Source organism: Stigmatopora nigra, chromosome 10, assembly GCF_051989575.1.
Source record: "Stigmatopora nigra isolate UIUO_SnigA chromosome 10, RoL_Snig_1.1, whole genome shotgun sequence".
NCBI lineage: Eukaryota > Metazoa > Chordata > Actinopteri > Syngnathiformes > Syngnathidae > Stigmatopora > Stigmatopora nigra.
Genome location: NC_135517.1, coordinates 6,400,781 through 6,427,307, shown reverse-complemented (window position 1 = coordinate 6,427,307; position 26,527 = coordinate 6,400,781). Strand labels below are relative to the sequence as shown.

At 38.6% G+C, this 26,527-nt stretch overlaps 1 protein-coding gene across 10 annotated transcripts in view; it reads right to left on the bottom strand.

The window, feature by feature from the left end:
• The window catches only part of cacna1da (calcium channel, voltage-dependent, L type, alpha 1D subunit, a), a 44,628-nt gene that overhangs the window by 3,768 nt on the left and 14,333 nt on the right, over window positions 1–26,527 (bottom strand). For 3 of the 10 annotated variants that reach the window (XM_077726373.1, XM_077726374.1, XM_077726375.1), the window contains exons 8-43: window positions 26,069–26,172; window positions 24,760–24,929; window positions 23,865–23,939; window positions 23,079–23,166; window positions 22,830–22,856; window positions 22,391–22,551; window positions 22,088–22,313; window positions 21,350–21,557; window positions 21,127–21,247; window positions 20,946–21,033; window positions 20,571–20,598; window positions 20,355–20,509; window positions 20,155–20,284; window positions 17,846–17,905; window positions 17,708–17,767; window positions 15,374–15,480; window positions 14,912–14,999; window positions 14,727–14,834; window positions 14,595–14,647; window positions 14,368–14,514; window positions 13,796–13,997; window positions 13,181–13,339; window positions 12,981–13,091; window positions 12,138–12,221; window positions 8,222–8,254; window positions 7,128–7,256; window positions 6,640–6,705; window positions 6,477–6,568; window positions 6,235–6,394; window positions 6,015–6,142; window positions 5,835–5,931; window positions 5,373–5,475; window positions 5,157–5,258; window positions 3,449–3,582; window positions 2,235–2,351; window positions 1,074–1,468 (exon numbers count right to left, since the gene is read on the bottom strand). In XM_077726373.1, coding sequence (XP_077582499.1) covers window positions 1,074–1,468; window positions 2,235–2,351; window positions 3,449–3,582; window positions 5,157–5,258; window positions 5,373–5,475; window positions 5,835–5,931; window positions 6,015–6,142; window positions 6,235–6,394; window positions 6,477–6,568; window positions 6,640–6,705; window positions 7,128–7,256; window positions 8,222–8,254; window positions 12,138–12,221; window positions 12,981–13,091; window positions 13,181–13,339; window positions 13,796–13,997; window positions 14,368–14,514; window positions 14,595–14,647; window positions 14,727–14,834; window positions 14,912–14,999; window positions 15,374–15,480; window positions 17,708–17,767; window positions 17,846–17,905; window positions 20,155–20,284; window positions 20,355–20,509; window positions 20,571–20,598; window positions 20,946–21,033; window positions 21,127–21,247; window positions 21,350–21,557; window positions 22,088–22,313; window positions 22,391–22,551; window positions 22,830–22,856; window positions 23,079–23,166; window positions 23,865–23,939; window positions 24,760–24,929; window positions 26,069–26,172 — 4,316 coding nt within the window. The remainder of the gene's footprint in view (window positions 1–1,073; window positions 1,469–2,234; window positions 2,352–3,448; window positions 3,583–5,156; window positions 5,259–5,372; window positions 5,476–5,834; window positions 5,932–6,014; window positions 6,143–6,234; window positions 6,395–6,476; window positions 6,569–6,639; window positions 6,706–7,127; window positions 7,257–8,221; window positions 8,255–12,137; window positions 12,222–12,980; window positions 13,092–13,180; window positions 13,340–13,795; window positions 13,998–14,367; window positions 14,515–14,594; window positions 14,648–14,726; window positions 14,835–14,911; window positions 15,000–15,373; window positions 15,481–17,707; window positions 17,768–17,845; window positions 17,906–20,154; window positions 20,285–20,354; window positions 20,510–20,570; window positions 20,599–20,945; window positions 21,034–21,126; window positions 21,248–21,349; window positions 21,558–22,087; window positions 22,314–22,390; window positions 22,552–22,829; window positions 22,857–23,078; window positions 23,167–23,864; window positions 23,940–24,759; window positions 24,930–26,068; window positions 26,173–26,527) is intronic. The other 7 variants (XM_077726377.1, XM_077726376.1, XM_077726379.1 and 4 more) reach the window with 7 other exon arrangements.

The following is a 26,527-nucleotide window of genomic DNA, read 5'->3' as shown; positions in this document are numbered from 1 at the left end:
GTTTTTTTTTTAAAGTTCCCACACTAAGAGTATTTGAAAGGAAATTGTCCCACACACTCAATGGTTGCCAGGAAAAAAAACAAGGCCCATATTGGAGTATCAATGAATAAAGTTTGCTTGGATGGGAGACACTTGATATGGAGTGGGATTCTGCCTATATACCGGCATACAAATGGAGTCACCTGCCTTTTTTTGCGACAGAATTTACTCCATTTCAGGTGCACAGAGGAGCAAAATGAAAAGTTAAACTGATTATAGACCTTTCATTTCAAGTGATGGGAAACTAACATAAGTGGACATTCATTCATCTTCCATACGGCACATTCTGCAAAGGGTTGCTGGAGCCTAACCCAACTGTCTTTGGGCGAAAGGCAGACTACACCCTAGACTGGTCGCCAGTCAGTCGTAGGGCACACAAAGAGACAAACGACCATCTGTACTCCCAATCGTACCACTAACAGCGGGAAACAAGCCACCAAAGTCAGGTGAGTGAACCTCTACACCATGCGGCGTCCATAAGTGTGCCAACTATCTTTAAAACGCAGGATTGTCAGACCATCATTCGCTGATGGACAGCAACATCAGAATTCAGGCTTCCAATCAATAACAATGGCAATCTAGCAGTCAGTCAACTGAAGGTAGGAAAACTGATTACTGTTTATCCTTAAAAACAAAAAAGCAGCCTCCACTCGAATCATTTTGATCCGCAAACAAGTCGTTAAATAAATAACAGCCTCTTCCCAAATAAACATCTCCAAGGGGAAAAAGGGGTGGTGGACTCAGAATGTTTTATGTGGGCCTTTTACTTTTCTCCCATTTAGTAAAATGCCAAAGTAGTGCCTTAGGTTTCGGTCGTAAAAAACAGGCTGTACACAAGAAATTGTAAAAAATGACTACTTAACGAAAAAATAAAAGCAAACAAAACACAACGAATATCCTGTTCAGGGTGAGTGATCGAGAAGCAAAATAAATAAAAGCGCATCTATGCCAAAGCTTCATCCAGCCTTTCTTCATATAAAATTCACCATTGAAAAATGCTTTTATCTACAGGTAGATAAATAAATGGTTGGTACCTTTGAGCTTGCGGGGTCTGAGACTTTTCATAGTCATAGTAGGAGCTGTGATGAACTGGGTAGCCGTTGGGAGGGGCGTGTTCATAGTAGCGTTGGTGCCCCCCATTGGGTAGACTGGACTTGTTGGCATTGTTGAGGTTGATATTGGTGGATTTGGGAGACTTGCCATAAGAGTTGTTGTGGTGGCGGTGGTGATGATGGTGGTGGTGATGGTGACGATGGTTGCCGTGGGACATGGCGTTGGCTCGAGAAAGCCGTCCCACCGGTTGCTCCATGTGAGCGTAGTGAGGGGGCGGCTGCACCTGCAAAGGGCGCTGTGTAGCGTTGGTCTGGTGGCCGTTGGATCTTCGATGACCTCCGTTTATTAGGTGGTTGCCAAAGAGTCCGCCATTACGCTGCCAAGGAATACGCACGTTGACAACTCCAACATTTTCATTGCTTGTAATACAAATGAATAAAGGATTGATGTTGAGATTTTAGAATTGATGTGAGCAAAATAGGAAGCTGGCTTATGGGTGCATGGGTTGTGTGGGCGAAAAATGAATTTGTTTTGTCCTGAATTACAAATGGAAAAAATAAATAAGTACTAATTGAAATAGGACAAAACATGAATGAGTGCAACTATTCCATTTGATTAAAGTATGTACGTATTTTTAAATGTGTTTGTCGTAAAACACAAGAGTATTAACACCATATGGACAAAAGTGCATTGACACTTGGTGATTACAAATAGAGATGCATAAACGTCATTTTTTTCACATTTTGCTGAGAATTTTGCTACATTCATCAGTAAAACTGGTGAGGATATTATGTGTTTGCAGACATTCTGAAAGTTTCTGGCCATACCGAGATTTTTAGGATCTTTTAGAATCTTTTCATACTAGCAAACAATAATATATTCTACAAAGTCATTAAAAAATCTGATATAAAACAAAATATAAATACTAAGAAGAACTGTGCGAACAAACAACACGCTAACCACTTTTCACTGGGCAGCCTATTTTCCAACCTGTATAACATATTTCGAAACAAATCTGTTATCATTCTATAGAGTTTGAATTCATAATTTAATTCCAATGTCCTACCACTTGTGTCCATATGGTGCAAGTGATGTATTATGTCACAAACATCACCCCTATCAGGTAAAATCAAATCAGTTACCCTATATATTTCCTCGTCTTCCTCTGGTATAAAGTCTACTAGTTCATCATCTTGCAGGTCACATGATATGGCTCGGCGAATTTCGGGCCCAATATCATGGAGTGTGCGGAGGCCAGCCTGTAACCATTAAAACAAAAACGGCGCTAAGCACTGTTGGATATATCCTTTATCTAAAAAAAATGACACCTGTCAGCCACAACCGCACACACATGCCTGCTAGTTTGACACCTGACATATAAAGTACAGTGCAGACAGACATGCACAGAAAAACAAATGTGCTCAATTTAATATAAACTGACTTTTTAGCTCAAGTACACTAGGTGAAATTGGTCTAACCTTTGTTTAAAAGTTGACATGGATAGACTTAAATCAGTTGCAACTGCCTGAAGTTGACTTGTGGTGAAAGTGAGTGCAGCTATACACTTACTGTCCACTTCATTAGGTATTCCTGCACAGTTTAATGTGAGCAATGTGAGCCTACCCCATCCTGACGCCCTGAATTTGTTGTCAGTCAATCCAAGGGCACAATGGGAAAACCATTTGTGCTCAGAATCATATCGAGTGACAATTTAGAGTTTTCTGCCTACCAAGCATGTTTTCGATGATTGGGAAGAAACATGAGAAAAGCCAAATTATAGTCTAATATAGTACTTGTTTTTGTACCACATAAAAATATGAAGTCATTCTTGTTGACCAATACTAATTTAGAAAATGTAAACTTCTGGCTATGACGCACTATTTAACCAAGTTAGACAACTATGGGATTCATAGTCTCGGAATTAAGCCTGACATACAAGCACAAACAAGCAAACACACTTGTTTTCATTGTAATCTCATTAGACTGTGCAGTTGAACCTATGTTGCGGCCTAGGGTGTATATTGCATATTGCAGTGGAACAGAAAACAAGCTTTCGAGGTGACTTTCATGAGCTGACGGGTGAATTGTGTAAGATAGAAATGATGGCTAACGCTTAACATCAACATGTTTGACAATAAACAAACCGTTGATACATAATTCAGCTGCAAATGAAATATCAACATATCCATACTACAGAGCGAGATGAACCTCCTGCTGACTCACAAACCACCACGTTAGCACACTTGATATTTAAATGAAATGCGTACAAACATGTTATAGACAAAACACTACAGTCCTACAGTCCATGTTTGCTCACACACTGACTTTCAACTGGACTTGAATGGCAGAAACTCACCTGCAATGCGATGGCGGTGTTGTTCTGGGAGGGGTGCGCACCCACTAGGCCTTCCTCTTTACGTTTCTTGAATTTCCTAAAGTAGTCCTGTATCAGGAAGGTGGCATAGAACTTCCCCACGGTTACCTCATCATCTGAGTGAACAGACCACATTAAATGCTTCCTGTGTCAGCAGGTCAGCACATGCACAAATTCCCGGACGGATGGTTTTCGGGGCCGAGAAGAGGAATTCAGCACTTTCCGACTAGAAGACAAGTTCTAAGACTGTCTCTCGTAGTGGTCCATACAGCACATTCATATTAAAAAACACCAGAAGAAATGTGAACAAGGTTCTTTAGACAAGTGGTCTCCTTGATTAAATTGAATTAATTAACTAGAAATGTCATAGTAACAATTTTGGAACCAGAGTATAATCATGTGTTTTGTCTTAATTTGATAAATTATTCTAATTTTTACAAATGTGCCTCCTCTAACTGCTAACAATTTGTATCGGTCCTGAAAAGCCCCTATCGGTCGATCTCTGATTTGCATGATCAACTGTAAAATTGTTGTTTAATGTCATCGTTGATATAGCATATTTTTTTAAGTATTTATTTTTTATCAGTAACAGTGCTCCCAAATAAAGTGTTTCAGGCATTTTTGTGGATTTTGCTGTAGCCAAGACTGTAAAAATCTTTGTAAAGCAGAGGTCTGGATCACTTTGAACAAGAAAACTGGGGACAAAGATCAGAGAGACAGAGAGAGAAAGGCAACACTAGTTCCATGCCACCACCCTAAAACAGAACTGCTTCAGAATATTCTGAAGTGCATCAAAGACTTGGACAGACACAAACAGATATAAGAAAATAAGCAGAAACATGAAAGAAATGAAGAAGACAAACAGTCCCAACGAGCGGCTGTCTACAAGGCCACGCAAGCCTGACATCAGCAGCCTCCGTCAGGATCCAAAACATGAGAAGAGTGGGTTGAAAACACAAGGACAGGAAAGACACTGTAACTAGGAGAAGATTCAGAAACACCATAATACATATCAAAAAGTAATTTTCTCAAGACTTTTACTTCAGTCTTAGCACTGCAAATTTTTATCTTGCACTTTGATACTTGCACAAAAACATTATAGCTACCTCACTAATCAATTTAGTCATTTTTAACCTTCATTTTTTATTGTATATAAATCTTTTTTATGACTACTTATTTATGCATGAAGCTTAAAATCTCATTGTACTTGTATAATGATCTTTAAAACCTCCCAACTACTGAGGGACTCTATGCTAACCCCAGTCTCAGTCTGCAGAAGGTCCCCACCTTGTGAACTCCCTGTGTGTGGCTCCAGTTTTTTTTAACTAGGTCTACAATTTCTTGTGTGTCTTATTTCTGTCTTGCTAATCTAATGACAATAAAGCAGAGGTGGGCAACCCGGTCCTTATGGACCGCTGTGGGTGCAGGTTTTTCTTCCAACCAATCCAACAGAGACAGTTTAACCAATAGAATCTGCTGAAACAAGAAGCACCTGACTACAATTCACTCATTGCACTTCTAAGATACCAGATTGTTGGAGAGGTTTCCTCTTATGGAATGAATTGCCCACCCCTGCAATAAAGGCATTCAATGCATTTCAATATGTACACAAGCAGCACATTTAATATATATTTGTGTGTATGTAAAAAAAGGTTATGTGCCAGAAGCACGGAAAGTGAGTGTGACTGACCACCAGCAGGCGGCACTACTTGATCCAGCAGTTTCATACTGGTTCTCTTCCAGATTTTCTTGATGACAGCTCGCAGCTCCTCATTGGCTTGCTCGAGATTCCCTGCAGCAGAGTGAAAGCTCTTCTTTTGAGTCATCAGTTTTCGACTTACAGTTAAAGCAATCTAGGCATTAGTAATAAATGGGATTTTTTTTTCCAATTCAAAATTTTTTTTACCTTCAGTTTTTATTTTGAGGGCTGTTCGCACCAGGGCGAAAAGAGTAGCGTTAAACATGACTGTGCCGTCACTGTTTAGAGGCATATTCATTGCCACCAGCCTCTGAAAGGGGAGGGAAGATGAAAGATGGATATTTAGGATAAATATTTCAGTGTTTCATAATCAAACTGTCATAATATTTGGTACACCTGCTAAAGTTTAATGTAGTCATACTTAAATTACATTTTTATGGCATGATGTGTATCCAAGAGGTGAATTTCTGGATTACTAAAATCTCCTGGAGGTCGCCACGCATATTCATTTTAACAGTGAAATCCAATTTAAGCCAAAATTTGGATTATGTCACCGGCAAAGGAATGGAATTTAGTAGTGTTCTTAGTCAAGGATTGCCTGTATAAAATGCAGGTGTACCGAATATTGACGTTCTAAATGTGAGAGGATAAAAAGACAAGTAAGGAGACCTTGCACGCTACTCGATGAGGACACAGTTTACCAAAGCCAAGAGGAGGCTGGATTCGTCGAAGAAGTGTGACCACGTCTAGATGTTTAATTCTTCCCCTGGGTAAGATATAAAAGGTCAAAGATTGCTGTAAAAACACTGTAAGGCAATCAAGGTATCATTCACAGAAGTCAAGTCGTACTTTGCCTCTGGATCATACTCCGACCAAATTCTCTTGAATTCATCCAGGTGGTGTGGACCAAGGATAGACCAATCACGTGTCAAATAGTCAAAGTTGTCCATGATGACGGCCACAAACAAATTAATAATCTAGTGGATGAAGAAAAAAGATATGAAGATATTTACATCCAAGCGGATGAGTGGTTAGCGTGTTGGCCTCACAGGGCCATGGATATATTTACCAAAAAGGCGCAAAGCATGTAGAAGGTGATGAAGTAGATAATTGCAAATCCACTGCCACATGTCATTTCCTCTCCGGGGTTGTAGTCTGACTCGGGGTCGCACAACTTTCCCGGCATGCAAGCCAACATGATCTCCTGCCACGCCTCTCCAGTGGCACATCTGGGAATCAAATGTTAATAAAAATGCAATAGAGGTTTGAAATTTCCGTGAGGTTAGACAGTTGACAAAATCTTCCCCAGACCTGAAGAGAAGGAGCACAGCTTGAGGGAAGGTCTGGAAATTGTTGTTCCTGTTGATGTGCATTCCGTCCACCATCGCAATTTTCCCAAACACCTAAAAGAGAGTTGTTGGGTGTATTGTGAGAAGGGAAACACGTTGGTGTTATCAAGTTTTGGGGTAAGGACCTGCATTCCAATGACAGCGTAGATGAAGAACAGCATAGCTATCAGAAGAGCGACATAAGGCAGAGCCTGAAAGAAATAAAATAAGATAATAAAATTATCCATAAAAATACCATATTTAATATCATGTTTAATATTTGTTTTTGGTTTTTGATTGAATAAATTCCCTACAAAAATGTTACTTAAACTTTAAAGAGACATTTTAAAAATAAAAAACAATCTGGCAGGTGCAACTTATTGTAAATTCAAATAATAATTGTCACAAAAGCATATTATACTTATTCACCACTTAAAAGATTAAGACAATACCGTATTTTCTGGACTATAAGCCGCACATCTTTTTCATACTTTGGGTGGGCTTGCGAATAACACTCCAGTGCGACTTGCATATGCATCATTTTTGGTGTCTTGTTTTTTTTTTACTTTATAGTCTTTAAAATTCGCCACATACAATATTGAGTCACTGGCTTTAACCTCATTCAAAATGTCACCTGGAAGGATTTGATGAATGTCCAAAGAAGAGTACGGATGCCCTCTCCTCTACTAAGCAGCTTGACAAGCCGCATGACTCGGAATAGACGGAAGAAGGTAATGGAGATCCGGGCGCTGTCCTCTGTGTTCTGGAAAGAAAATATGCCAAAGTCAAAAGCAGCATAGATGCAGCATGAGACACTGGACCTCTGGCTGCGCAGGTCCGAAGATGTTGTGGACTAAGGAGCAGATACATATGAGCTAGAAGAGCACCATTGCATATTTAAATATGAATTTGAAAGAGATGTGGCCAAATTTCCACCAAACAATACAGTATGGGAAGATAAGCACTAGTTTGTTGGGTTAATATTTTGGCCAATAATAAAACACAATTACTTGAGCACAAGAAAACATTTGACATTCCTTTAAGCTCGTGGTGGTCAATGCCAACATGTTTATCTGACTGTAGAATTATGCAGTGACAAAATATTTTGTGGAAAATTGAACTGCACCAATCCATGAAAACATGGCTACTATAGATTACCGTTGTTAAACAGCAGTGGAACCTGCGCTCATATGTTTCTGCCAAACCAAGTCCAAAGCACTGTCATCAGTAACCTACAAGGAGAGGAAGCAAGGAGGCAGGCATGCTGGAGAAAATCTTGCCATACTTGACAGGACACGTCTGCACAAGCATGGCACCCTCACTCCAGAGTCACTGCATGCAGAGTCACAGTGGGACCAACCCGGAAACGGGTCGGCTAGGAGGTTGCTAGATCAGAGCTGGATGACCTTATCCAAGGAAAGGGTTTTTTTTTTTTGGTCTTCCATGGCTAAATACTCCACAATGTGGGGCAGAAACCATGTAGCAGTACTACAAACGTGAGAAGCCGGTATATAAAACCAGCTGCCACATTACAGCGTTTGAGTGACACACACTGCTTATTCTAGAAATTACTGAACTTACAAAGAAACAATTCTTAAGGATACATGGGCAAAACAAACAGAAAGGGAAATGAAAATCTTAGAATGAAAAAAATATGAATCTGAATTAAGATAAAAACAGAAACATAAAAGATCCTAGGAAGAGGGGTTTGGAGGTGTAGCATCTTACCCCCAGTTCATCCACCTGAGGAGTTTCTGTTGGCTTTAAAATCAAAGACCTGTATTAATGACTTATTCAGAGACAAAAGAAGTCCCACACACTGACTGACCTAAACACTCAGTGATTCAATACTAAACAAAGTTTGACATGACAGAGACAGAACAAAGTCACCACTGGCATCGCACAAAGTGTGGAGCCTGACACTTCTAAGACAACAGTCTGTATGTACTATGAAATATGACATTATACCATTGATTAATTTTATATTGTATGTGCAACCAGACAAGATCAGGTTACATTGACAAACAACATGGGATCACTTACAAGTATAAGACCAGCGCACAACTTTATCACCCCCAAAGTAGACAACTAGAACTGCAGGAGTACTTCTTAAACTCGGAGGTGTTGCATTAATGTCACGTGTCAGTGTTAATATTGACAAGAGTGTGGTTTGTATGAATTTATCTACTGAAAAACCATACGAATGCGCATACATAAACATGTTACTTCATTGAATTTTGATAAGGATGGAATCTAAAAAGTGTATGGGCTATACATTTGAAAGATCCTTGAAGAATGATTAATTTTATCTTTGTTAAGGCAAATACCTTTAATGGATGTCGGTATTATTCGGCCTAACTTCATGTACCTAACCTTTTGGCCAACAAATCCACTGAATGTCTAGTCTTGTCAACTTGACAGAACTGGATACAAATAATGAATTTTCAGTCTTATTAAATCAGATTTAACATTGGGATACAGAGTCTAAAAACGCCTGAATAGAATTGTGTATTTGCCACACTCACATAGGAACCACACACTTCTCTTTACACCATATGCAATTCATGCCAAAAGTTGAAAAGATATCTTGCAAACACACAGTCCAGATGCAAAATGAAAATGTTAACAATAATACTAAATTTGAGTCTATTAAGCCTCAGATCAGACAAAACAAATCAATAAACAAACAGCAAAAACACCCTCCAGACAGACGTGGCATCATTCAAATCTTTCAGCAATAATATTTCAAATCTGTTTGTGTGAAAAGCAAACAATTCATAGTTTAGCTTGAGGAGGTTCTTTAGATAATCGTGGCCACGGCATCCGTGGGGCATGCATCCAGCATTGTCGCGAGGAGCGAGCGGTCAACTCATAGCGATGCAGCAAACTCATGCACGTGCCCTTTAGCAAGGCTGCCATGGAGTGTTTTCGAACAGGGTAAGGAGAGAGATGAAAGAAAGATGAGAAGAAAATCCTGGGAAAAAGAGGCGGAACTTGGGCCAAATTTAGGAGAAGGACAGGGAGAGAGTGAGGACCCGCTAAGGTATTCATGCACCTGCCTGGGGTCTACACACCTGTGCTACACATGAACTCCAATGTGAGCTTTATGAGCTCACTACAGGAAGACAGAACAAAACACACACAATCACTCACAGAGACACAAACACCAGATCAACAAAGAACCTCAAACTCAGCTTGTATTGTTTTAAAGAACACTAATCCACTCAGTCTTACCTGTGGGGAAAAATGCTGAGTACTGTTATTAACAGATTCCACAGTAGCTTAACTTTTAAAGTAATTGCATTCTATTTATTACAATGGCCAACAACTAAATGAGATACAATTGCACAATCTAATGAGATCCAACAGTGTTCATATTGGATCTCATTACATTGGTCTGAATTGATGAATTTGTGTATGAATTGTAGTTCTTTATGCAAACTAGAGCGTCAGAGATTTTAATTTTGTAGTTGAGAATCATTGTGCGAGGAGCATAGAGCTAAGGGCCATTCTGTCTGGAGGTCACGTTTAATGGTTGTGGTGAGGAGAGGGAAGAAAAAGGGGGTCTATGGGTAAAACAAAACTGACCGGAGGGGTATGGAGCGGATGGCCAAGGGCTATCTGGGATAGGTGGGACATGGAAAAGATGTTAGCTGACGCTTCTCAACATGCATTTGAAGAGGACACAAACATCAACAACTCATTTTGGAATGCAAAGCGACAGGCAGCTAGTGGATAAATACAGTGGACGCAAGGAAGATGTAATGCGACCAGCATTTTTTCATAGCAATATGCCACTACTCTGATGATTTTCCAGTTTCAGCTTATTGTGTATGAACTATATGTAGACTGGTGCCTAAAAATATGTCTATTTCATTGGTCACGCTTCCAAATCAAAATATTATGAATCATCTTTACAATCTGAAAAAGATATACTACATGCAATTAACATATTTTTGCCTCCATGATGTGTATGTGATTGCGATCCTCATGTTGAGCACCAATGCTTTAGGGTTTGGGACTGTTTGTAAGCTTGCCTTTGACATTTTGCTTTTTTCACGGTACATTGAAGATTTCGGCAATAATTTCTACTGGGGTTAGTTGTATTTTTTTGTTTTTAAGTGTCGATATTTTAGCATGGGCAAAGTCAAGTGTTAGGAAGGTGAATAGTTTTATATAGAACCACCAAATATCAATCAATGTATTCGTATAGAAACCTCATTATCTTTCATATCAACCATGAAAAATGACTGCAACGTGAACGATGATTTAGCCACGCACACAAACAATAACCTCATGCATTATGAGACACAAAAAGCCACATTGAAAGGGAAATGGTCTCACAAGAACCACCAGAAATGTCCTTGTGAAATTAACATGTTCCAGCACGCTACTAAGAAAAGCATAAGTGCAGACAGTCAATTACAAACAGTTGACACTCTGTACATGCAAAAATATAAATCACCAATACTTGAAATATTCAATACTACACTCGTGCAGACACGCAATGAGGGAAAATAACATGATATATGCCTTCCCAAAAAGATAGCACTGCAGCTCAGACATGGGCACGAGGGAGGGGTAGGGGATTATGAGTCGTTGGTGTATTTAGAGTTAGGGTGCACCTAAGTTGTCGTGAGATGACAAATATGGTGTTTTTGTCTTTTTTTGCTATTAAAATTTAAAATTGAGAGTCAGACAGCAAGAGTCTACAGCAAATAAGGAGTAAAACACTTTGTGTTAGTTAAAAAGTAAAATATTAAGGTAAAGTGTGAAAAGGGTATTATTATTGTACACAATGAAATCCTATTTTCTGTTGTTGTTGGGTTTGTTCAATAAAAACAGTGTTGTGACAGGTAGTTAATTTTATTACTACGTTGAAAAGGCCAGAGGAGAACTTGTAAACTCCACACAGGTGGACCGACCTGGATTTGAACCCAGGACCCCCAGATCTGTGAGGCCGACGTGCTAACCAGTCAAGCCGATTTAAATATTTGCTGTAAAATGAACAAATACATATCGGATTTATCCTAATAAAATGGTTCCTGGGATTGGGGTCCTACTGATAAAGTTGTTTTTAAACATAGGAAACACACAAAACAACATTGTCTTTCACTGTCATACTTGCCTCTACAAGTTTCTATGGAAACAAAATAAACAAAAGTAAGAATTAGATATAGGCAAACATTATCAAAGAGTGGGGCTTCAGTTCATAGACATAAAAACATCTCATTTTGTCATTATTTAGCAACAAGTTTAAGAGAAGCAGACATGGAGACGCAGAAGTAATGCTGTAATCAAGCAAGGAAAGAATGGCATTTGAAAACCAATGTCAAACTGAAGCCTAACATTAAATGTTTGGTATATCTTTTTTTTAACAATACGCCAAATGTTCATTGGACAAATTGACATTTGAATTGTAAGAATTGAACATTGCAATATTTATTTTCCATTACCATGGACATTTTTTCCCCAGTATAAGCAAATATTTTTCTGAATTGCAAAAAAATAATACTATTGCAATGTTTTAGAAAAGTTCTTCAAAAAGTAGATGAATTGCTTGAATTATAATACATAGGGATGGGCCACACATTTCTTGTAAAGCCTTAGTTTGACCCAAGAGTCAAATTAAAGTTGTACTTACATTCACTTCAGTGATAGCAATATCGACGACGCTACCGACGACTATTAAGGCATCAAATGTGTTCCAAGCATCAGCGAAATAGTGCTGGAGTCAATGCACAATGTGGCAGAAGGTAGGAAGGGAGAAAGAAATGGCGTCGGGGAGGAAGTCAAATGAATATATGAAGGGAAATGATGAGTTGAAAAGAGAGGACAAAGGATGAGTATTAGATAGAAATCGAAACATAGCAAAGATGTAAGTCTTTTCAAAGTGAGCTCCAGTGAGAAGAAAGAGGAAGAGTTCAGAGAGGGACCAATACCAGTTCAAATCTAGGAATGTACTCACATCGATCTCACTGAGAACAATGTCTACTATGCTGCCAATCACAACCAGAGCGTCGAACACATTCCAGGCATCTCCGAAATAGCCCTGGGTAAGGTTGAGCGAGTGGTTGCAGAGTTTGGGGTCAGACCACAAAAAGTTTTTTTGCCCTCTCAGATATCTACATTTACTAATCTTTACTACCAAACCAATTCCCATGCAAATGGTGAACTCGAAAACTGTAAACGAATTATGTCACTGATTAAAATGAATGCATTTTTCTTACGAGTTACCACAAGTGCATACGTATTAGTGTTATTGTATGTAAACAACGAAACCACTGCACCCCACACACACTCTTACTAGCATCCTGTCCTTCTTTGCCACAAAGAGCTGATGACCAGGCCGTCAAGGGCGTGAACACAATAAATAGTCATTAATTACATGCTGTTGAATAAAAAAACTAATCAATGTGAATGTATATTCATATCCTTTGGTTGTCCATTTGTGAGAAAATGTGAATTGATTAACGGGTTGACTCACCCTGGGTTTAAAAGCAATGAGCTTGAGAACCATTTCCACAGTGAAAACAGTCGTGAAGACCATGTTGAGGATGTCCATGACGTAGTTAAAAAGCGCAGATTGGCCATAGTGCTGCAAGAGGCACAGTGAAGAAAGGTTAGTGAAAGGCCTGAAAAACATTAGTGTACAATTTGACTACTGATCTGATTAATTTGACTTACCTGTACAGCTAGGCAGAGTGTGTTAAGCATGATGAGCACAAACATGATGTACTCAAAGCCTGTGGAATTGACCACATACCAGAATTTGTACTGGTAAGGGTTCTTGGGGATATACCTCCTCAGAGGACGGGCCTTTAGAGCATACTCCACACATTGACGCTGCACAGAAATAAAACAGAAACAATCTGGGTTTCAGTGAATTGTATCTAATATTTCATTTTAAAGGATGCGGCCCGGCGGCTTGAGTGGTTAGCACGTCAGCCTCACAGCTCTGGGGTTCTGGGTTCCAGGTCCACCAGTGTGGAGTTTGCATGGTCTCTGCGTGGGATTTCTCCGGGTACTCCGGTTTCCTCACACATTCCAACAACATGCACACACAGGTTGACCAACCTGGATTTGATTGTTAAACAATTTTTTAAACACATAACTTGCCAAAGACTAATCACTCAAACTATCCAAGTTAGGATCCTCATCCGCCATTTTCTTTGCCTCATGAACTGATAAATGGCATTCCTACACATTCTGGCAGGCAGTCTATAAGTTATCGTGGATACAACTGACGTTGTTCTTGTTTGTCCCTTTAAATTTTGACGAAGAAACACTGTGGTCGTTTACCTGGTTTTTGTCCAGTTCACAGTTTTTGTACTCCTTCTCTCCTTGCTCCTGAAAGGTGACAATCACAAAACCTACAAAGATGTTCATCATGAAGAAGGCGATAATGATGATGTAGATGATGAAGAAGATTGAAATCTCCACACGGTAGTTGTAAATGGGCCCAAGGTTTTCCCTGTTAGAGTCGATTGCCTTGTATAATAACCTGAGAAGATGGGACAACCTTGAATTAGTACTTGGCTTATAATCATCATTACTATAACCAAGATAATTAGTAGTATTACAGTATTATGGCCCCACATAATAACATCTTCTTTTTGCATAGCCTGAAGCCACTAATTTATGGAGAATCCTTTGAACATCCTTCAAAATATTTATGCCTTATGCGTACACCACAAGAGACTTAAAAACAGTGCATATATTTATAATTTTATATATATGCCCCTGTTCTTGTTTTTTTGGTGTACGTATTAATGAGCAGCCAGCGCACTACCAATGATCACAAAATTCCCCAATTTGTCAACATCGCTAAAGCAAGAAGGTTATTGAAGGAAAAAATGGAGTGAGAGTCTTACGCAGGCCAGCCTTCAAATGTTGATACAGTGAATAAAGCCATCATTGCCATGAGCACGTTGTCAAAGTTGAAATCGCTGTTGTGCCACATTCGCCTGTGGATAGTGGGTTGGTTCACGTCGCCATCTTTATACAGGATATAGGTGCCTCTGAAAATGCACAGCTCAAAAGGTTTAGGTTGTGAACTGCAATGGCTAAATTGTGTTGGTTAAAGACTATGAACACCAACTTGCACTCCTCTGAGTTCGATTTGGCTTCATCGGTGCATCGATAGAACTTTCCCTATGAAGGAAAATAACTTATTTATACTATTGACTCTCTTTCAGCTATTCTGTCATCCATTTTAGCCCCCAGGGCTGACCTTGAAGAGCTGTACCCCTATGCAGGCAAACATGAACTGAAGAAGCGTTGTGACAATCATGATGTTGCCGATGGTTCGAATTGCCACAAACACACACTGCACCACATGCTGTTGGACAAAAAAGTGCACTCATTTAGACATAGTAGCAAAACCAGATTGAAGGTGACAAATGCCACTAACCCCACCTTTAGACCTTTGGCTCGATTGATAGCTCTCAAGGGTCTCAGGACACGAAGTACCCTGAGAATCTTCACCACTGAGATGGCTGATGACCTGATGAATGAATGAAATGACATTTTTTTAAACATATTATACTTGTTTTATGTGAAATACTTTGTAAATAACCCATAATTGTATTAATCCACAGAAAGAATAAGGCTCTGAAAGTTTGCCAATGCTATTAGGTCTATTTTAAACCATTTATTATGGCGATGCCCTTATCTGTACAAATTGTTTTTGCTGACAATATCATCAAATACGTATAGAAATGGTACAGTAAAAACTACAAAAAAAATTCCACCAATTTTACAGGCAATTTCCATGAAAAAAACAGAAGGATTTCATTAGCGATTAGTATATTAGAATTGAATCCATATAAACTTAGTGAATTCCAAAGGAGACTAAAGATTGAATCCATTCAAACTTACTGAATTCCAAAGGAGACTAAAGACACTCCCACCACCAACAAGTCGAGAAGATTGAAGTAGTTCCGACAGAAAGCTCCTTTATGGAGAAAAGCTCCATATGTTGTCATCTGCAGAGGGGGCACAATATATTAGGAAAGCAAGTGACAAAACTTTAAAAAAAAAAAATACACAAGCATTATTCAACATTCACACCTTAATCACAATGACACATACACACTTTTTTTCAAACAGAGACAGGGGGTCTCAAACTTGGAGCCACAGCCCAAATTGAGTTCCATAATACAATATTTTCCAGCCCCCTACTACACTTTAAAGTTTAATGTCAGAATTACTCTCTTCTGAAAAACCGTAGATGTTTTAAACAATTATTTTAAAAGATTGAGAAGTAGGATTACCATATTTTCGCGATTGTAAGACTTACCATATTTAAGTCTCAGTTGCAGGTTCAATTTCTGTATTTAACACATTACATTTCCTTATAATCGTGAAAATATGATAATTTTACAACTTTTTTGGCCTTTTTTGCATCCTTGACTGAGTTTGAGACCCTTGACAGAGAATATCATTCACACAGATTCACAGTACAGATAAATATCTTTTATATTATGCCCATTCATATTACTATCCCAATTTTACAAACACACACTTATTCACTCTTGTAGTTCACACTGATTGAGGGTGGCGGGCTCCGAGCGGTGAAAAAGGGGGGCTAACATCTACCATCGCCACCCTCACGGCCCATGAAGACATGAATGTAGTAGTAAGTCATCCATTTCTCAATCTTTTATGGCAAGAAAACATGCATTTTGTTGCCATGGCGTTAGCAATTTATTCCCAGTAAAAAGATCCGGTCAAAAAGATTGGAAAGTGAAAATGAATTTACTGTCACATTCATGCGGACCGTTTTTTTTTAAAGCACATTCTATCATGTTCTTTAATAGTGCCCAAAATAGAGAAGGCAGCTCCTCATTAGAAAACAGGCAGATAAGAAAAACCAGTAAAGATGACTCTATCTTCAAATCATAAAAGTGAAGGATTAATATATTCTGAGTGCATTTAAACGCTGGAGCAAGATGCAGCAAAATGCCAAACGCTTCCTAGGAGTGTTCGGGAATTTTATGTTCAAACAGCAGTGGCATATTTTGTGTCCAAATGGCTGCAGAGACACAAGTCCACCTTTCAATGCACTCAGACTGGTTAAGCAGTTTGAACCATGCTGGAAAATGGTTGATTTGGCTCATCTTTATTGCGTCTGAAAAGCAGTCTCTTTTAGGGGTTGAACGACTTGTAAAAATGCAATGTCAGTTTAAGTGAACACTTTTGCAGGGTTGTTTCTTCTTAGGGTAATCATTGTACAAAGATTTGAACTGCTCCAAGGAGCAAGCAGCTTAGGTTCTTAACCCATGGGAATAAACATGAAGATAAGGCAAAATATTCAGTATAGTTCCAGTTCAGAACTGGTTTAGAACCTCTCTACACTATACTTAACTCCTGTGTGCTTCTTTGCCAGGTTTATATCAGTATCCATCTTTAAAAAATGAAAGGAGGAATGCTTTGAAATAATAAGTTGAAGTGGCTGACCTGACTGTTATGTAGCCCATTAAAGTAGGGAAGATAGCTTTAGGGTTAATGTAAGGCAAAATCAAGCAATGTTTTAACTAGAGTAAGGTGATCAACTATGAGTGTAACCTTCACTGGTGGTCTATATTTTGTAGAATGGAAATTTTGTGAACCAGGCCCACATACTTGAATCACTGATAGTAGTTTTCCGCCCTGACCAACCACCTGTTTTCATGTTGCATCCATGTTGTTAATGGCAAAACATGTTATAATCAATTAACTAATAATTTTCCATTGGTAAAGTTGATGCATCGACTAGTCACCATGTCAGTTCAACCCCTAGTAGTCTGTATCGGAGGCATGGAGTTAGTAGCTTTGACTGCAGTTGAAAATTCTCCAAAAAAGAAATAAATCATTTATTATTCAACTTCAGCCAATGCTTCAGTCATGTCTAGTCAGCCAAGTTAAGAGTAGCACAAAGATCATCCGCATTCTTTTTACACATCTTTTTTTTCAGCCATGATTTGACACCCATGTTAATAGAATGTAATGTTTGATGTTGTGTTTCCTTCCCCCAAGTTCTCTCTTGCATTTACGTTACTAATGTGCAAACCCAATAAAGATTTCTGCATTTGATTTCCATCATTAAAAGAGGTGCCATGGAGCAAATAAGTAAATAAGAGAAAGGAAACAAACAAGCTAGGTTGTACTGAGTGGCAGGTGACACACAAGGAGAGAATGCAGCAAGGCTCTCGCTGTCACTTAAGGGGTTACCTTCAATATGATCTCAAATGTAAACATACTAGTGAAGACATAATCTGCATAGCCTAGGACCTGGAAGGCAACCACATGTGTGCAGGGTTATTGGGGAGGAGGTTAGTACAGCACAGACAGGGGACACAGGACATTTACCTTCAAAACGATCTCAACAGTAAAGATAGCCGTGAAAGCATAGTCAAAGTAACCAAGTATCTGCAAAAAGCAACGTAGATGTTTAACAGAGACAGTTCATTGTGCAGCTTGATACATCATTAAAAAATGAGATCAATTACTTTTTTTTGTTTTTTTTTCTCTTTGGAATTTGGAAAAATATTTTTTTTGGGAGACTATACGGCTTCTTTATTCAGTGTGACTGTGTACAACTGCTGTAGTTGAAATGATTGCAATGGAACCTCTAAATAACAATTTGGAAATTACTAAGGGGAAATGATGCCTTTATCAAAACCACTGCCGGTTCTTATTCAACAAGCCTTCAAGGATTAGATTGTTATATGCAAAACAAACTTCTGCATTAGGGACAACAAGCCTTTCTTTAAATTACAGGTCCAGTAGGTGAACATTTCTAGCAAAAGACCAGAACAAAGCACTAGTAGAATCTATAATGTACAAGGAGTAGTGGTGGTTTAACAAACAATGTTACCAAAGAGCCACGATGAAGGCCATTCTAACACTAAGCCTAGTTTGGATATTTGACATATCGCATAAAAAGGAGCAAACTAAAGTAATAATTGAACAAAATGTATTTCACATAACTGTAATTCAAACAGCATTAGATTTTTTTTCTAAAAGATAAAATGTATTTTACAGTACTTCAAGGTTAATTAAAGGACATTTTACTCCTAAATGCTTCATTCTAACCCGTTTGTTTTTATCATGCTTATTTTGAGTGAATTATTAATTATTTTGATGAATTTACGAGGTTCCATTGTAGATTTTATTGCAACTACTCAGATGTAAACAGGCCCTAAATGGACAAAAATACTGAAACAAACATCTACAATCTCTATTTATCTTGGTGTTGTAAAAGTCCATTTCTCAAGATTGGGTAAAACTATTCTAATCTTAATTCTTCCTTTGGAATTTTTGTTGCCTCTTTCTATACCGACAAGTGTACAAATTACTGTACACATTATTGTCAATGAAGGCATGTTTGGCATTGAAAACCATCTAATTCGCTTACAATAGAGGGGAAATTGTCCCAATACTTTTGTCCATTTAGTCCAATCAACCATGTACAGAATTTTTCACTTTAGGAAAAAAAAAATCTTACCTTTGGAACCAGCATGTTCATGCCAGATTACGACAATAAATGTTAACAAAAATTCAAGTGCATATGCAAATTATTTTCAACCTATATGTATACCCATGTTGTAAACACAGTGTGGCTATTAGGTAAAAAATGTGGGAAGAATAGACTCGCCTGCAAGCAATTTAGATCTGTCTATACCACACATTATTACGTGCAATTGAACTTGCATATCAAGCAAGAATGAGAAAGAATTTCACCTACAAAGCTCCAACAACTGGTGTGTTCAATTTGGTCAGATGAAAAGGTGGTGTCACCACGTTTCAGGAAATACCCTTGTCTCAACTTTTTTAAATTCTTTTTGAAGGCATTCCTTTCAAAAGGAGAGCATGCTTGCTATCAGATTAACTCTTTGGACACTTTGTCATCAAAGTGTATTTCATTGGATATAGGTTGAAAACAGTTTGTAAATGCAAATAAAACAATGGCACAACTTAAGTGAACATTTGGCTTAGCACAAAAAATATTTCTTAATAATTGAGTTATGAGTTATAACTACGTCATCTTACACGAAGGATTTAATGATGGTTTATTCTTTAGGTAATCTGGCTATTGACCGGGTTTAGGAACAACCATATACAGTGTTTAAAAGGTTCTATTTTATTTATATTAATTTGTTTGTTCTAAATTCATTTAGTTTGTATCATCCATTTATTTATTTCAGCCTTCACCACAAAATAGTCTTAAATTTTTAATCAGTGGTTTCCAGGCATGTGTTTTAACTGTGTTTTAATATCTTCTCTTCAGGCAGAAATTAATTTACCCTGTAATGTAATTACTTTCCACCTTAACACAGTTACTGCAATAAAATTGTGCAAAATTTAACTAAACAGATAAATTATTCTCATGTTTCGACAATTAACTTTTAACAGTAGTTGTTTTCTTTTGCTTTAGTAGACTCGAATTGTAGCTTAATCATGATTTAAAGACACATTAAAGTGATAAGGAAAACCATTACAAATTTGACTCCACAGAAAAGAGTATTGTTAAGAAATAATCATGAATCGTCTTAAATTACATCTTAAATTAGTGTGTGTAAATAACAGTAAACTTTATGTGCCAGTCTACTTGTTTTGAGGACTATTGGGGTCGCAAAATTGGCATTGTGGTTGGTAGCAAGTGTGAGGAAACTTACAATATTGCGAGCAGAGAAGTTTCTGATGGGATCCTCAGCGGCAAGTGAGACGGAGCTGAGCATGATGAACACCAGGATGAGGTTGGTAAAGATGTGGTGGTTAATGAGCTTGTGGCAAAACACACGAACCCTGCAGCACACAGCCATTGCATCACAACTTGTCCCCGGTGGTCAAATGAAAGCCTGTGTGCGTTTCTTACGGGTTGGTGTTGCTGAAGATAAAAAAGGCACTTCCTTCTGGAATCGGAGTGATCTTCTCCTTCTTGACCAAATCAGAGATGGCTGGCCGAGGTCCTACTGGGACTTCTGGGTCTTCCTCCTCTCCAGCGGTGTCCTCATTGTCATCTTCTTCATCCTGAATGCATATGTATGCCTTATGCATATGTATGCATTATTAATATTTGAATGTGACATACCTTCTCATCTTTCTCATCCTTTTTTTCCCTGGAAAACACAAAGAAAAAGTCACTCACCCATAAACAATCCTAAAAGCTATATAAAAAAATCTAAATCACATGACACAAAAAGCAATAAATAGTACACAAATACAATTTTAATTTGCTCTTAGTCAATGCCCATTCTTCTAAACCCTTGTGGATCAGATCTGAGTTGTCCTGCATCTCATAATTGCTTATTTAATTGATTGATTAGCGTTATCGTTTTATCGCCCAGTTCTACCTGTGATTTATACAACATTTCAATGTTCTCCTTTGTATTCAATGGTTTTGTCCCTATTCATCACAAAAAAAGCAAATGCATTCATTCCAAAGAGAAAATATTCAGGCTTTTACCCTTTCTTATCTCCCTCGTCTGTATTGAGAGATTCGGCATCTGCTAGGTTGTCCACAGCAATGGCCAAGAAGACATTCAGGAGGATGTCTGAGGGGGTTTTGAGTCAAGGAAACTCTTATTCCAGTGCTTTTGTGACAACTAGTAGCTGAATATAAGTGAATTCTACTTGAATGAGGATACAGTTTCCACAGATGAAGAGGATGATGAAGTAAAAGCTTAAAATCATGCCAGAAGAAGATGGTCCTCCATAGGCCATGATGCCATCATACATAACAGCATTCCAGTCTTCCCCAGTCAAGATCTGAGGAATTGCATTCATTCAAATATGAGGCGAAATTTCCATTACATCTAAAGAAGAAGAAATAAACAAACATCTGCATTCCTACACCAGCTCTCTCAATACCTGAAACACGGTGAGTAATGCTTGTGGAAAGTTGTCAAAGGTGCTCCTCTTGGTTTGGGTCTCATCAAAGTTGAACTTTCCACCAAACACTTGCATTCCCAGCAGGGAGAAGATGATAATGAAGAGGAAGAGCAGCAGTAGCAAGGAAGCAATGGACTTCATGGAGTTGAGGAGGGAAGCCACTAAGTTGCTGAGTGACTGCCAGTGGCTGGTAAAACAAAAACGACAAAGGTGAAAAAAGGACAACTGATAAAGTGAAAATCAAATCTAGAATGCTCAGTGGTGATTGCAGTAGATGATTAAGTCACTGACTCCAAACCACTGTGCTTCAGTATATTGAGTTGCCGTGAGAGATGAAGGTAAAAAAAATACAGTGCGACTCGATTATGTAAAAGAAACAGCTCCAGTTCAACAATGAGTACTCTCATTCCTTCTCATCTCGCCCCCACAGTCAATCTTGGATATTTTAGCCTCCTGAACTACGCAGCTCTAGTAAAATCGGTGTCAAAATGAAAGCCCACAACTTGCTGCCTTGATATTCTTCCTTCAATTTTTTTTAAAAGCAGCTTTCAATTGAACAGCTCTAGATGTACTGCAAATTAAAATGACTTCTCTACAACAAAATAATTTTGTTTTATATACAGTAGCAAATGACTATTTGCCAGCTGGAATATTTCCTTTTGACCATGACACCAATAATTACAATAGAAAACTGTTGTATACATATTGTGGTTTTACCGTGTGACCTTGAATATTCTTAGCAGCCGCACACAGCGGAACACTGAGATTCCGAGGGGCGACATGATTTCCAGCTCCACCAGGATAGTCTCTGTGATTCCCCCACAAACCACAAAGCAGTCAAAGCGATTGAAGAGTGAGACAAAGTAGGCCTGTAGACCTAAGCTGTACATCTTCACCAACATCTCGCAAGTGAACAGGGCTAAGAGCACCTTGTTGGCCACATCTGAAACCCGTAAAAAAGGCACATTAAATCATAGAGAAAGATTTCTATGCCTTGAATTCCAGGGATATTTCGCCTACCTTGCACTTGTGTCAGCCATAACGGTTGGTTGTAGTGCTCTGATGATATGGTGAGGGTGTTGAGGAAAACCAAGATAATCACCAGCCAATAGAAAGGCACCGATTTGACAGCCAACCGACACTTTCTGCGGCAGAACCTATTCCAGCGGCGCCAGCGCCGGCTGTAGGAGACGACGGAAAACTGTAATCCTCAGCTTTGCTGAGTTGTTTTTAAGTGTACGTTATACTGTCTAGGAATTCCTGTTTTATAGTGGTTTCCTTTACTAGGAAATATTCTTAACTTCCAGCACCATTAAGTAAAACCACAATACAATCCCATTTGGGTAAAGCTACTTTTGGTAAATGCATGTTTATGGTAAAAATGCCATTGAAAAAAAATAGATAAGTCAATGAACCTAAAGAAATATGTGCAAGAGAAGAAGCAATGGAAGATACTGACCTGAACTTTGACTTTGAAATTTTTTGACTGAAAGAAAGAAGAATTTGTCAAAGTTTGCAATTGAAAGACAGGTTGAAAGATTAATAGAAAACCAATTTTAGAAGAAAAAAACTGCATGTTGCTGAATGTTAAAAAGCATAGGATGGATTCAACCTTTGACAGTAGTCTTTAGAAGGAAAAATATCAACAACACTCAAGTGAGACAACCAATTCAAGCAGAAAAATTCTTCCAGTTGTTTTGACACTCACCAAAGAGGTCCGCAGCACGGCGTTTTTTCATCCTCCCCATTTTGGTTCTCTGTGTTCACAGATTCTGTTTCGCTGGCAGGAACGCTTGCTGCAGACGCAATGAAAAAACACATGTAAATATAAAATCAAAATTAAGATTGCTTCTATGTGAAAATTAGAAGTACTGTTGACTCCGGGTTACATTTTTTTCTCCCCTTTTTATGCTATTTTTCCTGCCTTAAGCCATTAACAAGAATTTCTCTCTCTCACACTCAAAGTGTTCAACACAATAATGATGCATTAAGAAGTGAGCATGCTCTGCATTACACTGAACACAACGTGCTTCCCCATGCACATGTCTATATACTTCATCAAGAAAAGCTATAGCAATTGAAAGATTTACATTGACCATATTATTACATCAGGCTAACACACTGAGGAAATATACACATAGTAATTAATACAAGTGACGAAAAACAAATTTACAAACAAAAGAAAACATCTGGTGGTGCAGTGCCACTAATGAATAATAATCACATCTGCTCTAATGCCCCCTAACCCTAAATAATAACACCTCATATTAACCCCCCCCCACACACACACACACACACAAAAGTACCCCCCTTCCACACAAACACACACACACACAAGTACCCTTTTCTACACACACACACACACACACACACATTCACGCACACAAAAGAACCCTTTTCCACACACACACATACACACACACACACAAAATCACACGTACACACACACACGCACACACACAAAAACCTCAGAAAGGGAAAACACAGGATTTACCATGAGTGTCGGACGACTGGCTGAACCACCCAAACCTTCCTTTCTTCTTCTCAGTAAGGTCAGCCAAAGTCACCCCTTCATGTGCAATGCATGCAAGGCCATGCATTCAGACACAATGGCACAGCAGAGGAACATGGGAAGGGAGAGGCAGGGAGGAGAATGCGCTGCTATCAAAACGGGGTCAGAGCAGACAAGCAACAACACGGGCCAACAACCGTATTCCAAAAATCAATAATCCAACAGTGACAAAAGAGCAGCGGGAGCCACATGGGTACTGAGGAGAGCGGAACATGGAGGTAGGTGGTGGTGGTAGTGGCAGTGACGGTAGAGGGTCACATGGGAGAGGTCACTGTTTGTCACAAGAAGGGCCCAGAGATTACACATATCCTAATAATGATTTTTTTCCCAAAACTTTTGATTCCATTTTCTGATTTGATACCTTAAATTTGAGAAGATTAAAAGTAATGATAATAATAAGGCAGCTAGTAAACGACAGACCGTGTTTTTGTAGTCAAGTGGGCCGTGTTGGTAATTCATCGAGAAATGCTCTCTACCTAATCAAAATGGTCATATGGGTACATTATTAGCAATTTAATTCTGAAACGTCATTCAGCACTTAAGAAAACATGAAGTGAACATCAAAATCAAATATATAAGGTGAATCATCAGTCTGTGTTTCATGTGTGCCGCTTATATAAAGAGGATTTGGATTAAGTTTTTTTTTTTATATTGCGCAAAAACATGTCCCCCCCACCCTTCTCAGCGGAACTGAAGCAGTACTTGTAATGCATTCCATTTTGAATACACTGAAGGGAAAATATGGGGGAAAAGGGACTTCTTGAGGGGCTCTTTGAGCATGCAAACTGAATAGTGAATAATCGTGTAATGTTCTTACGGTTGCGTTTACACTCTTCGTCTGCTTCGTCCTCATTGTCAGGGTCAATATCTTCAGCCTGAGTGATCCAGTCCAGGTAACCCTTCAGGTCTTCCTCCAGCTGCTGCTTCTCTCGCAGCTTTTGGAAATCTCCACGAGCTTTGGCCTTTTCTCTCTCTTTGGAGAACTCTCTTGGTTATGCAGAACCACAATGAGACCAAGGAAACACAACACAAAGAACACAAATGAGCAAAACGGGACCCCCCTTAGGGAGGATTTACTCCCACAGTCTACATTGAACACATCATTCACACCACAAAATAATCAAACAAGTTCCAGTGAGTCATTACCAAAAGCATTTGTTAGTGTAACAGGTAAGAAATATGATTTTATTGTGTTTTTGGATAATCTATTTCATCCAGTAATCGATCCATTCTAAGACTTGTGTCTATTTGTAACCCCTTACCACTGGAGGGAGATGTACACCTTGGAAATAGAATGGAGAACTATATTTGGAATCTCAATAAATATAGGTTATATAAAATTCTGGTAATAAAATACATTAAGGCAAGTATCAGTTGGTGAAGAGTAACTAACAGGTTTCTAAAGATGCTAACAATATTGTCATGGTGTATGATTGTTTAAACTTGTCTTTTGCTGGCTGGTAAATTTTACTGTAACACAACCACTACACAGTTGGTGCTACTGGGAAAGCAAACTAGGGTTTGAGTGAGATCAAGCGAGGACTGAAAGGCGAGGAATACGATTAATTTTGCTCTCTTGAGGCTTGACTAGAGTGGGAGGGAAAGGAAATGATCACTTTGCAGTGGCCAAGAAAAGTATGCGAGTGTGTGACGCCACCAAGGGGATAAAAATACACTGCGGATAAAAGTATTAGGACATCTTTTTTTAAAATGGGTGAATGGAAAAAAGTTTAATTCAACATTTGAATCTATTGGAATGTCATTTGCTACTATCCACATGATTGATTAAGTAGGTTTTAGATGTAGACTGTTAAATAATCTTGGAATTTGAGAACCAGAGGAAATAGCTTAATTCTTAGACGACATGGTCATTAAGAAGAGAACACACCAAGCAACCCAGAGGACAGCAAACAAGAGTTGCATGTTGCAAAGTAAATGCCACTGCACACATTTGCCTCTTACCCACTTAGTACACCTAACACAAGGTTTAGCACAAAAAAGGAGCCAAGTATGATCAGGCTAACAAAATAAATCCAAGGTGTTTCCCATCCTATGGCATCGTTTACCTAAGGGAACCAGAAGTAGCCCGTTAAAAGAGACAAACACAGAAATTCGAAGATGCTTACCCGCTCAGCACACCCAAAACCAGGTTAAGAACAAAAAAGGAGCCGAAGATCACGAGACTGACAAAGTACACCCATGGAAGCTCAAAGCCCATAGCATCATTCATCTGGAAATGTGAGGAATAAAAGAGAGAAGGAGCAAGAAGAAATAAGTGTGGAGAGAGTTTGGAATTATTTTAAAAAGAGGCACAGAAAAAAGTCTAAAGCATTACTACAATGGTACCTCGACATGCGAGCAATTTGAGATACGAGTCAAATTTAGGGCAAATATTTACCTTGAGATACGAGAAAAATTTTGATATACGAGCAGATAGTTGTCTAATTTGTTTTTAGTTCATTTCTATGGGAAACGTTCATTTGAGTTACAAATCCCGGAACGAATTAAGCTCATATCTCAAGGCACCACAGTACTTTCACACGCATTGTGTTACATTCTAAGAGAAGTTGTCAAGTGCTCTCAAT